Raw genomic sequence first — 14,775 nt, forward strand, 5'->3', positions numbered from 1 at the left:
CATTTCAAATTTGTCCATGAGGCTTATCTTGCATGCAGCCGAAGGTGCATCAAGGGCAGTGGGTTCAGGCATATCCATTAGGAGGCATGCCTGAGTGCGCTTATATGACTTTGTGGAGCCTTTCAAATCCTCATTCGTAAATGCACCTTTGACAGCAGTTCATTGTTTGGTCCAGACGTCAAGGACAACCTCTGCAGGTGTGAAAAGGATAGAAAGACCTTCTTTGCAGTGGGTGTTCATTTTTCGACCTCTCAAATATCCTTTTCTAGAAATCAACAAGGTAGTCAGAAGATGTCATTCAAAATGTCTCAGGGTCCTCTCCAAGAGATGCTTATAGATATTTCTCAAGGGGTAGAGGGGGAACTCTAATGAACAAAAATGCCCCCGTGGCAGAGGAGGCAGAGCAAACCATGGTTCCAGAGATTCTTACCCTGATGAACCTTACCAGTGCTCCTGAATGGAGGCCTGATTGTCCACCTTTGAGGCAGTCGGGGGGGGGGGTCAACTATCCAAGCACCAGAGAGCCTGGCTAGATATAACAAGAGATACTTGGGTGCAGAGGATTATTTCCAGAGGTTATACAATTCCCTTTTCCCTTCTACCTCTAACCGTATACAAAATTCACGATGTTCCATGCAGTCAGAGGAAAGCAGCAGCACTAAAAATAAAAAAGCAGCTATAAAAAAAGGAGTCATCCAAGAGGTCTCACCAGACCAGATAGGATCCAGAACTTCACGTCGAAAAGCTTGTGTACAACAAATCTTGAGCTACCCAAATCTTCTTTTCAAAGCAAATTGGGTATATACTATTGCTCTTTAACAATCTAAGGATTTTTTTTTAGTGCCAAAGAAAACAGGAAACTGGAGACCAATTTTGGATCAAAGCATTTTGACCAAGTCAGTTTGACATACAAAGTTTCAGATGGTCATGGTTCAGTCTGTTCTACATTTCTTGGGCAAAGATGGCTGGATGTGCTCACATAAAGATGAGCAGACAATCCAGAAGGTATTTGTGCTTCCAGCTTGGAGCCAGTCATTATCAATTCAGAGCTCTGCCCTTTGGCCTCGCCACAGCCCCCAGGGTGTTCACCAAATGCATGGCATTGGTAGCAGCTCACCTGAGACTGCAGGGATTCTGTGTGTTTCCATATCTAGAAGACTGGCTAATTACTGCCCCGACCAGGTATCTGCTTTTGTCAGCAAGAGATCAGGTGATCCATACTTGTGTTCATCTGGGGATAACCATAAATTACAAGAAGTTTCAGTTGCAACCAAATCAAACCTTGGAATTCATAGGAGCAGTCTTCCACACAACATCAGTGACAGTTTCTCTTCCTCTCTCAAGAGTGTAGACTGTCAGATTCCAGGTCAGGAAAATAGTTCACAATACCAAAATTTCAGCCCACTTAATTCTTCAAGCCTTGGGTTCAGTGTCAGCTGCCATCATCTTGATCCCTCTAGCAAGATTTCATATGAGAATTCCCCAGTGGATGTTAGCAACACAGTGGTCAGTTCTTTCCCAGAGCATGTTAGCACAAATAACAATCAGTCAGACATGCAAGAAATACCTTTGGTTGTGGATTCAGTCAGATTAGATTGTACAAGGTCGTCCTTTCATCCCCCCCCCCCCCACCCAAGGCCATAGTGATCAGGGACACTTCCCAGATTGGGTGGGGTGGGAGAACTTCCTGAGGAAAATAGTCCACGGCACTTGGTCCCCTGAAGAGACCAATTTGCATATCACTAGAGTTGAGAACAGTGCTATTAGCATTGCAGGCCTTCCAAGATGCTCTCCCTTTAGGGACATTGGTGATTCAAACAAACAATATGTCAGTAGTTTGGTACATCAACAAGCAAGGAGGAACCAGATCTTATCCCTTGTGTCTTGAAGCTCTCAGAGTGTAGTGTTGGGCAATGTCATCCAACCACTTTCTGATAGCAACACACATTCTGGGGAAGTCCAATGTGATAGCAGACAAATTGAGCAGATCCATTCTTCTACCTCACGAGTGGTCTCTGAACATGAAAGTGACCAAAATGATTTTCTGTCAGTGGGGCCAGTCTTGCTGTGATCTTTTTGCTTCCCCCCTAAATAGCAAATGCAGCAGCTACTTTGCCCTAATCCCCCCTCTGGACAAATCACCGAGGGATGCTGTATTCCATGATTGCCCCCCCCCCCAGTCTACTTTATGCTTACTCATAAATTCCCCTAATTCCAAAATTCTTTCAGAAAGCTGCAGAGTTGAAGTGCAAAGTCATTCTCATTGCACTTTACTGGCCTCAGCAGATTTGGTTCTCCTTCCTATGGCCTCATCTGCTTTACCAACCCTGGATTCTGGATCTGATTCCAGACCTCCCTGTCTCACCTGACCGGCATGATTTATCGAGATATCTCAAACCTCAAGCTGACAGCGTGGTTTCTCCAATTCCATTAATATTCAGACAGCCAATGCTCTCTTCCCCCATTCGTCATATTCTTTTATCTTTCCATAAGCCTTCTACAAGAAAACTTTACACAAGTAAATGAAAAAGGTCCGTTTGCTGGGCACCAAAAACTTTTTGAACTTTTCTTAGTTCCTGTAGATAGTATACTTGAATTTTTGGCAACAATTTTTAATGAGGGAGCTAGCTCTTCTACAATTAAAGTTCAGTTAGGAGCAATCTCTAATTTCCATGTTGGATTTGAAAATTCTTTTGTGGCCTATTCTAAACTATGTAAAGCATTTTGAGAGGCATACTCCTGCTAAGACCCCTGTATAAAGACCCTACTCCTCCATGGGATTTGAACTTGGTACTGCAGGCCTTAATTCCTTCTCTCTTTGAACCAACAGCCAAATGTGATCTTAAGTTCCTGATCTGGAAAACTATCTTTCTAGTGGCCATTACCTCTGCTAGAAGAATTTCCGAACTGCAAGCATTGTCCTCTAATCCTCCATACTCGATGTTTCATAAGGATAGAGTCACATTACGTAACAATGCTTCTTTCCTTCCTAAGGTGGTGTCAGAATTCCGTATCAATAAGTCCATTAATTTGCCAGTTTTCTTTCCTAAATTTATGAAAAAGGTGAATATATGATGCATGTGTTGGATGTTTACAAACAATTACATTTTTACTTACATAGAACAAAAGAAATTAGACACATCAATTATTTGTGTCCTTTGCAGATGCTAATTTGAGAAAACCAGTTCCAAAGGTAACCTTAGCCAGATGGCTGATGGATTGCATATCATTCATCTACAACAAGTTGAGTCTAACCTTACCTAAACCTTTAAGAGCCCATTCAACTAGGTCTAGGGCAACTTCTTCAGTGTTTCTGTATAGAGCTTCCATGGACGATATATGTGCGGCTACAACCTGGGCGAAGAGCAGCATTTGGCTCAACTGTGCTCAGGAATATCCTTCCTTAGAGTCCACCCTGGATTTTAGGTAGCTGGGGACACTGTCTCAAAGGTTGAGGATAGAATGAAAATTGACAACATCAGATTAAGAAGTTATGTACTTACCATAATGATCTATCTGTGTTGTCCAGTTTCATTCTTCCTCAAATTCCTGCCCACCAACCCCCCCGACCCTTATCACAATAGGCTTCTACAAGAATGAGATATTATAAGGACACCACTGTCCTTTATGTTGAGCTCCAGATATAGTTTCTTCTGAAGAATACTTTATATATATAAAATGTGTGTGTGTGTGTGTATGTTTTAGTATGTTCTGTTTTATGTAAATCAGCAAACAAGATCTGGGGTATGTCAGGGGTTGGTGCATTATGGGTAAGGGAGGAGCTTGAGAGCTTTTTGGTTACCACGAGCTGTAGTAACGGCCGAGTTGGATCTGAGAATATGATCCGAACCCAGCAGTTGAGGAAGAATGAAAATGGACAACACAGATGGAACACTATGGTAAGTACATAACTTCTTTTTTTGTAAGATGTGACCTAGGCTCAAATGGATTTGACAAGAAACAACTGTATAAAAGGTCAGCCTGCCAGACATTAGTGTGTGCGTGTAACACAAATGCTGGAACTAGATACTCAGTAAAAAAGCTATTATGAATAAAAGGTGGAAATAATAACTTTTTAACATAATGACCCTTTCGATATTATCTTTAAATGTTAATGGTCTCACAGATATATACAAAAAAGAAAGAGTACTGAACTATATTAAAAATGTAAAGTGCAAGTAGCTATGCTACAGGAGACACATTTGGAAATAAATTAATATGTGAATTTGATAAAAACAGCTTTCAGGACAGTTATTTAGCGGAATACCTGGTACAAAGGAAAAGAGGAGTACTTATATTAATTGCAAGAGGAGATCCAAAAGTGATAGAAGAGGATGGAAAAGATAATAATGGGAGATATGTAGTACACCAAGGGGCTACTGGCAAGGAGGAGGATTACACAGGCATATATTTATATTCCACCTAAAACTGCTATAATGGAGCTTAAGAAAATTCTGGGAGAAATAATCAGCTTTTAGCAGGAAATATTACTTGTGGTTCGGGATTGGAATTTGATTTGCAGCAGGGAAGATGTATGTGGGGGACCCAGAAAGGAAATATAATTAAGAAGGGTAGATTTTTGAAGAGATTTATGAAAATATTTGGCATGGAAGAAGTGAATTCAGTAGTAAGATTTCTAAGTGAATTTACCCCAAGATACAAAAATTGGGCTAGGTTAGACAGAACTTAGATTTCACATGAACATATGCATTTTATTGAAAGTTTTGATATGCATGCAAAAACTATTTCAGATCACATGGCAGTATTAATTAAAGAATGCAGGGTAATGAAGTAAAAATGAGACACTGGCGCTTTCCCACCTATCTGTTGAAAAGAGAGGAATTTAAGGAATGGGTAGTGGAAATTATTTTGGAGTTATTAGAGAAAACAGAAATGTCTTCGGAAAACATAGCTAGGGGTAGGATAAAATGAAAACAGAGTTTAAAAATAAGGTGGAAATAAAAGAAAGAGAGATATGGTTAAGAAGTAACAAGAATTATTTAGAGGGACTGACAAATGTTAAAGTATTGCAGATGATAGATGGTATTTCTGTGGAAGTCTGGAAGCTAGGATGGAAAAAAAATGATAAAGATCTGAGAAATTTTGTTTAACAGTATTTTAAGAGGTGGAAAAGCACCAACATCCTGGAAGAAAGTGGCAGTGGCTGTAATACCTAAAGTGGGTAAAGACCCATCAGACCCAGCTTCATGGTGGCCCATTTCAATCCTAAACCATGATTATAAAGTGTTTATGCCTATAATATCTGAAAAAATGGAAAAGGTGATGCTAAAATTGATGGACATGGATCAGTGTGATTTTGTGGAGGGAAGGCAAACATTTGACAACATTAACAAAACATTGATGATCCATAGGGAAGCTGAATGTAACAAAATACCACTGTTGTTGGTGGTTCTTGATGCAGAGAGCACATTTGACAGAGTAAGCTGGGGGGGGGGGGTTAAGCAGGGCAATGGAAGCATTTGCATTCCCTGATAAAATTATAAGGTTGATTAGGAGAATATATGATGGATTGGAGGTGAAAATTAAAGTAGGTAGGTTCCTCTCTGATAATTTATGTTTGATCAAAGAAACCAGGCAGGGGTGTCCTCTTTCCCATTTGTTGTTTGCACTATATTTAGAACGATTGACAAAGAAAATAAGAGACTCAGAAATTCGAGAATATAATTGGTATGGTAGTCAAGAAAAGCTGGCGCTATTCGCACATGATTTTATTTTCATATCTTTTCAGGATAAACGCATTAATGAAGCTAAAACAAAGGCAGTAGATGTAAATTATGTACCCACACACAAATTGGTTCAGCAATGTCCATATGTATGGGGAGATGATAAAATGATGTACTTAGAAGTATGGGTTAAATAGGATTGTGGAGTGGCAGCTAAGGATATGTGGGAAGAGACTAAACAAAAGGTATTACAAAAACTGATAAATTGGAAGCTCTGTTATATGGATATGGGTAGCAAGATGCAACCAGTTAAAATGTTTCTAGTCCCTTTAGTTTTATACACAGATCAGGCATATTTTTATCAACCAGAGAGAAGTTGTGGATATCAGTTAATAAAGAGCTGAAGGATTTTATCTGGGAGGGGGAGACAGCAAGAGTCTAGTGGAATTAACGGATTCTTCCAATTGAATAAGGCGGTTTGGGATCACCCAATTTGAAGGGGTATTTCAGAGCTACACAATTAAGGCTCCTATAGATAGCACAAGCAGAAAACTATAATTCAAAGTGGAAATAGATGATGGTAAAACGGGGGAAGCAAGAAAAAGGAAAGATTGGGATTTTGGATGCAGATCCTTAAGGTGAATAACAATAACCATGCAGAATATTATATTCATAAAGTAGCAGGAAGTATTCTAAGACCTTAGCCAACACAGGAACGGAGAAAAGAGATTATGTTGATAGGGATGACTGCAATAAGGGATTCAAACAATAGCCAGAAAAGCCAAATTCAAAAACAAACCAATATGGTGGAACCTAAATTTAAACAGGCTTTATAATAAAAGAAAAACTCATTGACTGTAGAAATAAATGTAGCTCTCAAGTTGCAAAAACAGCTCTTGATAAACTTAACAGGGAACTCCAGACATGATCAAATCAACCAAAGTGAGATATGAGGTAGGAATTGCCACCTATGCAAAGGACAACCACAAAGTCTTCTTTAACTATGTTAGAAATGTTAGAAACAATTCCCAGGATAGTACAGTATCACGTACTCAGACCAAGAGGACATAGCCAATCTACTAGTGGATAAATTTAACTCTAAATTCACCCCCTCTCCCCTCTTGCATTTCCATATTTCATACCCACGTCTACATCTCCCCCACCCCTATTCTCCATGAACAAGCCCTAAAGACACTACCCAAGGCCATGAGTACTGCTTCTGTGGGGCCAGATAATAAATCAGACTGCTTAATAGCCAGTCTGAAAAAGGCCCTTCAGAGCCTGTACAGAGGCTATTTAATGTCAGCCTCCAAACCGGCTTTTTGCCCTATGAATGGAGAACAGCAACTATCATCCCCTTGCATAAAGGTGGGATGTCAGTCATCTTGGGAGATTAGAGACTCGTAAGTCTGACCAACCTTATCTCTAAGGCCATAGACAGTTTTCTTATGGAACTTAAAAATGAGGACATAGATAACCTAAAAACTCTAAGACAGTTTTCTTATGGAACTTAAAAATGAGGACATAGATAACCTAAAAACTCTGTCTAAGCAAGCTGGGATGTGTTAAGGGTAGATTCTGCCTACTTAACCTGACTGACTTCTTCAAGAAGCTATGGACAAGGGCAGATCACTACACACTGCATTTCTAGTCCTCGTAAAGGCATTCAACAGAAACTCACACTCTGGGATCATAGATAAACTGTTGCAGCTAAATATTAATACCAATGTAACCCATTGGATAAAAAAATTGGCTCCCAAATAAATCCTAAGAAATAAGGGTGAGCTAGTCTACCAACTCCAAAAGTCATGTCAGTAGAGGTGTATCTCAGAGTTCAGTCCTTGAGCGGTTCCTCTTTGGTATTTACTTCTTGGAGGTCAAAGCTACTCTTTGTGGTTTATGGCTAACCAGGTTTGTAGATGACTGTAAGGTTGGTGCCACATAAACTCCCCAGAGGACATCAAGATCCTCCAAGTTGTCCCTTCCCAGACCAGTAGCTAGTGACAAAACCATAGACAATAACTGAATGCAAATAAATGTGCAATTGTATCCTTAAGCAAGCAAGAGGTCCCTTGTAACTACCACATTTGACAAAATGCTCCTGAAAATTGATCCATTAGTTAGAGACTTGGGAACCAATGAACTCTCCTTCAATCACCACATTTCCATGGTGATCATTCCCCTGTATTCTGCTGTCATCAGGCCTGTCATTGAGTATAATGCCTCATTTGAGTTGTACCTCTTCAAACATTTGACAAAACTTAAATGCCCCTAACAGTTTCTTACTAAGAAATTTCAAGAGCCTAAATAGTATAAACTGTGTATCTCATTTCAAAGCCTTGTCCCTCTTGTGTGACTCATACAGACTACTGTCTTTGTCACATACAGAGCCTCAACAGACCGTATTCTGTCAGACCTACCTCACATTTGCAAGTCTAATCGTGGCATAAACACCCTATCAAAGTCTCTTTTGCACCATACATACTTATCTGTCCCAACTGGTAAATGCCCTCGTCGATAAAGATTTACTGTTTGGACCCACTGCTACTAATCTTTTCCAAACAAAAACTGAAAGGCAAGGGGAAACCTATGAAGCTGGTTAAATGTATATTTTGCCTTCCTATTCCCAAGTATAGTAGAAACTGACTCTCTAAGCAAGGACTTTACTATCAAAGGCAGAGTAAAAGTAAGCAGCCCAAAGGTAACAGGGTCACCCAGTGAAGAAACTGGTAGCAAGAGGATAGAGGGAGGTTTGGGTAGCCCCCAGTGCTCAATATTCGGCATAGAGCAGCTGAGACTGTACCAGCCTCCTCCCTCCCCCAGAACCCACACCCAGTCTATGTTTTCGATCCCCTGCTTACCCATCTTGTCCCAGGGTTATGGGCTGGCTGGCATCCCTTTACAAGTTTTGTTCAGACATAACCATACCCCTAGAGATCATCTTCAAGCAGTACAAGCTAGTTTCTGACCAGAGAAAAACAAAAACAAAAAAAGTACACAGGCAGTACATGAGGCTTGAGTTGGTTAGGGGCACCACTGCCAGTTTGCCCCTGTGCCCTTTTGGTGTTGGTACAACACAAAGAGTTGTATGAAATGTCTGGCGTCAGAGCTAGCACACTGCAGAACCAAGGGCTTCCACATCTACTCATGCCTGGTTGACTGCACAGGCTCAAGAGGAGATGCAGAAGGCATTGTAGTTCACCCCTAACTGAGTCAACAAACTGGGCTTCTCTATCAATAAACACAAGTCACTTTGCAGCCAGCCAGATCTATGATCTTTCTGAGGTCCCTTCTAAACACCATATAGCGAAGCCCTTTCTACCACAGGGGAAGGTGAAGTCTTACACCACTGTCATTCAGGACACGAAAGAAGAAAAAGGTGATAACAGCCAGTCAGTATCCAAATATTTTATGCCACATGGTATCCACCATAAAGGCCAAAAGGGGCGATGACAAAATCAGCAAAGAAGGAGAATAGTGTTGTTGGAACTGGTGAGTATCTTCATGAGGTGGCTCCTGTATTTACAAAATCTCACCAAGATGACTGATATATAGAGTATAATTTATGCAGCATATATCATCAACAGAAGTAGGTTAAAAATATAAAAAAGACAGCTTGGTGCACAAGTCCCAGTGTAGAAAAAGTACCCCGTCCTGGTAGGAGCACTGATGTCAGGGCTGGAAAAAAATGGCAGTGTAGAATCCTCAAGACACAAAAACATTCTTACAATGTGGTTAAGACAGGCTTACAGGGAGGATGCCCACCCCCAGTTGTAAAAGGAAGTAATAGCTCACAAAAGCTGACAGACCAAAAAAAAGAGCCATGACTGCTGAGGATAAGAAACAAATTATGCATTGTTACTGTTGTGCGGGAAGCCCAGAATTTCCAGATAGGAAATATTCAAAATGATTAAGAGAAAAATTAGAGAAAAGAAAAATACAGGCTTCCTCTCTCCTCCCTGCAGGAAGAGCTATCCTGCATACTTAAGTGCTGAAGTGTGATTCCTTTTAAAAAATATTCTCCATCACAGTCCACTATCTTAACTTACTCTTGCCTGCAGCCAGAGTTGTACCAAGGGAATCTGAAATCCTGTGTTGCACAATTGTTTATCAACCCCCCCCCCCATGTTTAAAAAAAGTTTGGTAGCTTGCTGTCATTAAGTGATTGTGATCATCTATAACACAGCTTGTAAACTAATTTAAACTTGTGTGTGTTTTCTTTTAGACTGTTATTTTAAAAAAAGAAGTGAAATTTGACTGTTTATAGCAGCAGTACTGTGATTGTTTAATAACAACTTGCAAGCTGTCAAGACTCTTGGTTTGGCACCACTACAGATTAGCATTCAATGAAAATGTCCTTTTCACCACACCTTACCTGTGGCAGTGGCTACAGCTACCACTTAAAACCAAAACCCAGTATTTGCAGGTCCTGCTTAAGAAGAAATGTAGTTTTTGTATATAAGCACTACTGAGATATCAGTGATCAAAACTAAGATGTGTCTTTTGAACTTTTCAGGCATTGTTTAACTTGTTTGTGTATCTATGATTAAAAAAGAAACAGTAGTAAAAAGTTATTTATTGTAAAAATGTGGGCAGATTTAGAATGTTGGTGCATATTATTTATTTTCTCTTTTCTTTTAGGAAGAGACACCTTTGTTCCTTGCTGCCCGTGAAGGCAGCTATGAAGCTGCCAAGATTCTCCTGGAGCATTTTGCAAACAGAGAGATCACAGACCACATGGACAGGCTGCCAAGAGACATTGCTCAGGAGAGGATGCACCATGACATTGTTCAGTTGCTGGAAGAGTACAATACAGTACGGAGTCCACAAGGCCCCGGAGCATCCATTTCTAATCATACTATGTCTCCACTGATGTGCCCACCCACTTACAACATGTCAGCCTTGAAACAGACCCCACAAGGCAAAAAGGCTCGACGTCCCAGCAACAAGAATACAATTTCTGGAAGTAATGCAAACCTGGCTAGGGAAGCTAAGGAGTCTAAAGCCAGGAATAAGAAGCTATCTCTAGACTGTCAGGGATCTTTAATGGAAAGCTCAGTGACATTGTCCCCAGTTGATTCACTGGATTCTCCTCATACCTACATTACTAACCCAGCATCTCCTGTTGTGGCTTCTCCGGGGCTGTTTCATACCTCACCGTCCATGTCTGTGCCATCCACACCAGTTGTGCATGGTCTTATTGATGGGCCATTTGCTGTGTCTTTAGCCAGACTGAATGATATTGGGGAAGTTGGCTCTGTCCAAAATGCTGCCATCTTGTCTATGAATTCATTGCAGTCACGAGTGTCTATGTCATCTGTTGTCAGGCAGCCAAACTGTGTGTTGAATACAAGTAGTGCTGGACTGAACCTTGGTATGGTTAATCCTGTGAATACTCCAGTAGACTGGCATGGACGAATCACCACTCAGTGCACCCCGGTAATCAATGTTATACATCCAGCTAACTCTCATCCCAACATCCATCAGCAAAGTCAAGTGATTCCTCATGGTATGATCCTGTCGAATAGAATGCCAATGATTCATGGATCTCAGGTTTTGACACAGCAGAGTCCCATCAAAATGCAGCTGGTGGCCGAACAACAGCCTATCCCTCCAGTCACCCAAGGCCAGCAGCTACATGCTCCTCCCACCAGCAATCACCCTCTACAGCAGAATATGAATAGGAATGATTTGCCCATTGTTAACCAGCCAGTCTCACCACAAGAGATTCAGCAACCACCAAACACAGGGTCTCAGTATTTCAAGCAGCAGAGCAACCCAGGATTGGAGGACTACCCAACCCCACCTTCACAACACAGTTATACAACCCAGGATAGCACTCCAAAACACTACCTCCATGTCCAGAATGAACACCCCTATTTGACACCTTCTCCAGAGTCTCCAGAGCAGTGGTCCAGTCCTTCTCCTCATTCAATGTCTGATTGGTCGGACTCTACACCAAGCCCTGCTGTGGTGGTCCCAGTGCAAACACAACTGACGCATATGCCAGAGCAGGCAAACAAAATGCAAGTATTTGCATGAAGAATGACAAGGAAGTTAGTGTTAGGGACTATAGGACCTAAATAAGTTTTATAATTATTCTTGTCTTAAGAAAGACATGATATGAAGTAGACATTCTACAGAACTCTGCCATGAACTTTGTAATGAAGATGTCTATAATTTCAAAGATTTCAGTTTCCAGAATGAAAAAAAAAAAAAACTTGAAGGATAGTTCTTTATTTATTACTTATTGCTGTTCTGCCACTGCCTATTTGTCCTCTGCATGGCTATTATCGTACAGGACCAAGCCTTTGTTTGTATGAAGAAGTGCCTCCCTTCAAAATCTGAAACTCATGGTTTTCCTGGCTTTGTATTTGATCATCTACACAAAGACCAACAGATATATTCAATCTTAAAATTGCAAGAAATGTGACCATTCAGGACAGCCATTGAAAAGAGACTTAGGCAGAGTTTGTACTGACTGAAGTAGATGTGGTACTTTTTCAATGCTCATGGAACTTTTTGAAAAAGTATATAAGGCTTAGAAAGTCAGATGTAATGCTGCTTCGTATGCAGGCTGTAGCCTGCTGAAATGTCTTGGTAGCCCATGGCAGTTGTGAGCATTGAAAGTGCACCATGAAAACTTTTCAGAGCTCTGCTAGGCACTTTGAATAGCGTGGATGTGCCAAATATCTGATGAAGCATTCAGAAAAGAATGTCTGTTTTCATTTGAACATTCCAAATTAAAAGCCATTCCATGGGTCATAAAGAGGAGCGAGTCACCAAAATTCCAGCTGCAGCATATTGGTGCAACATATCAGACTTTGTTTTCATAGCAAGAAATTATTTCTCTGACATTAATAAGCCAAAATGCTTAGAGCTTGGGGGTGGGGGCAGATGAGGGAATTAAAAAAAAAGCTTGAGAAAAAATGTCAATAATTATTGACTAGTAGAAAGTCAAAGAGAAAAGGACCATACAGGAAGTTCAGGGATTGCATTTTCTTTATCCTTTTAAAATGGCTTGAATGTACAACGGTCAACAGTAAAGACTTTTACTAGCTGCAGTTTACACACAGTAATAGAAAGACTTCAGTTTATTTAATGATATTTGGATGACAGTGATATCACTGACTTTTTATTAGTTAAAAGTGCTAAAAATGGATCGTAGTGCGTGTCACCATGTGATCACTCCTTTCACTTGTGCCTACAAAGACAGATGCAGGTGTATGTAAAAAGCTGACGTGGAGACCCAGCCTTGCTGTAAATCTTGGACACTGCCTCTTCCTTCTAGTGAAGTTTACAGCCAGAAGCTGAGCCTGAACTCCTGGCACGTTTTTATTTTTTAAGTGTCTGCCACAGCCTAACACCTCATCAGTATTCAGCGTCAGACCTCTTTAAAGACTTTAAAATAAACAGAACTGCCTAGTGCCTTTCAGTCTTCTATCACTGCCTGCAAAAGAGTTGCTGCCTAGATTTGTTGTCCTATTACATTGTTTTCCCAAGTAAACTGCCTCTCTAAATGAGCTCTGAAGGTTTACCTCTCAGCCTAGCCAAGAGTTCTAATGATAGATATTTTCAGTTAATAATTTTTGTTTATAATAGCTAAAAAGTACATAAGTGCCTACATGTATGTTTTTGTCTGTGTTACTGATGAACACAATGTTTGCTTGACAGAACAAGCCCAAAGGAGTCATCCTGTATCTGTGTGTATGTATGTATATAAACATAGATGGATAGATAGATTTTATATAAATGTGTATGTATGTATATATATATATATATATATATATATATATATATATATATATATATATATATATATATATATATATATATATATATGTGTGTGTGTGTGTGTGCACGTATGTGTGTGAGTATGCAAGGTGTGTGTGTGTGTGTGTGTGTGTGTATACACACCGGTTTGTGTGCATGAGAGATCTGTTCAGAGCCAAAACAGTGGATTGTTCGGTTAATTTTATTAAGTAAACAAAGATTTATAAAATTTTTAAACCTTGTCTCACTGGATTGATTGGTCAGGCCATGTTGGTAAATGACACTGTCATTTTGAAAGCGGCTGTATTTTTATAGCCCGTGTTAAATGTATTTGTGTACTACGTATACTTGGGTTGAGCCTTTCTAAACAAGGCTAGTCTGTAGTAGGTTATTTCCGTAAAGGAGACTGTATCCATTCAGAATGCAGTGTTGCATGCTGTAAAAGTTACCACTACTGGACAATCATAGTTCCCCTGAGTTTGGGTTCCTGTTCTTCACATATAACTGAACATGAATTAATTATGGAATCTTGTTTTTAAGAAATTTAAGTTAAAACAATTCCCTCGTTCCAATTTATGCGCAGTAATTTGACATTTTCTTGTCTGTTAGTTTTTCTGACACTGTTTAACATGTAACATTTACTAACTCTGTCAGATTAACCAAAATGTTGTGACATTTCTCTGTCGTAATCGTGATTTCAGTTAGAAGAGGTATCATTATGTAGCTAAACATCAGTAAAAGAGAAAAGAAATCACATTTCCTGAGTGCATTGCATCTTGTTTTATACTTAATTTTAAAGTAGTACCTTTGTTAATTCCAAGACACAATTCTGTACTGTTAAACATTCTGTACATGTTTTAAATTAACCTAAGTAATTGTCATATGTCTTATAATGGAAGGTAAATTATACATGGAAAATGTTTTATGTTTTGTCAAAATGTTGATCAACTGTTTTTGAAACTGTGGGATTAGTTAACTGGTCCAAAGCAGAGAAATGTTGGGTCTCACTTGCTTACAGTTTGAGTCATGGCTACCAGTTTTTTATCTGCTAACAGTGGAACATAGTGCAGTTCAGTTTGAAACAGTACTGTATTCGTTGAGCCCAGCAGACTGAGAAATTAGCAGGAGCTACTGTTTGCTTGTTTGTTTGTGGTCATGTGGCCTTAGTTGCTGTTTTTGTTACTCTCCACACTGGCTAGCTTGTAAGGGTTGTATACCTTAAGCTAAAGTAAAGCACTGTACCTTAAGTCTGTTGTCAGCAGGGGGATTGACTATTTCCTCAGCAGAACAAAGCAGCTGAAAGTCCAATCACTGTATC

The 14,775-nt window shown here is 39.9% G+C and overlaps 1 protein-coding gene across 2 annotated transcripts in view; it reads left to right on the forward strand.

Moving 5' to 3' along the window:
* Window positions 1-12,491, forward strand: part of NOTCH3 (notch receptor 3) — a 798,092-nt gene extending 785,601 nt beyond the window's left edge. For both annotated transcript variants that reach the window (XM_044084438.1, XM_044084439.1), the window contains one exon: window positions 10,326-12,491. In XM_044084438.1, the coding sequence (XP_043940373.1) occupies window positions 10,326-11,726 (1,401 nt within the window). In that variant the 3' untranslated portion in view covers window positions 11,727-12,491. The remainder of the gene's footprint in view (window positions 1-10,325) is intronic.
* The last annotated feature ends 2,284 nt before the right edge of the window (window positions 12,492-14,775 follow it).

Source organism: Protopterus annectens, chromosome 9.part0, assembly GCF_019279795.1.
Source record: "Protopterus annectens isolate FY-2018-M chromosome 9.part0, PAN1.0, whole genome shotgun sequence".
NCBI lineage: Eukaryota > Metazoa > Chordata > Ceratodontiformes > Protopteridae > Protopterus > Protopterus annectens.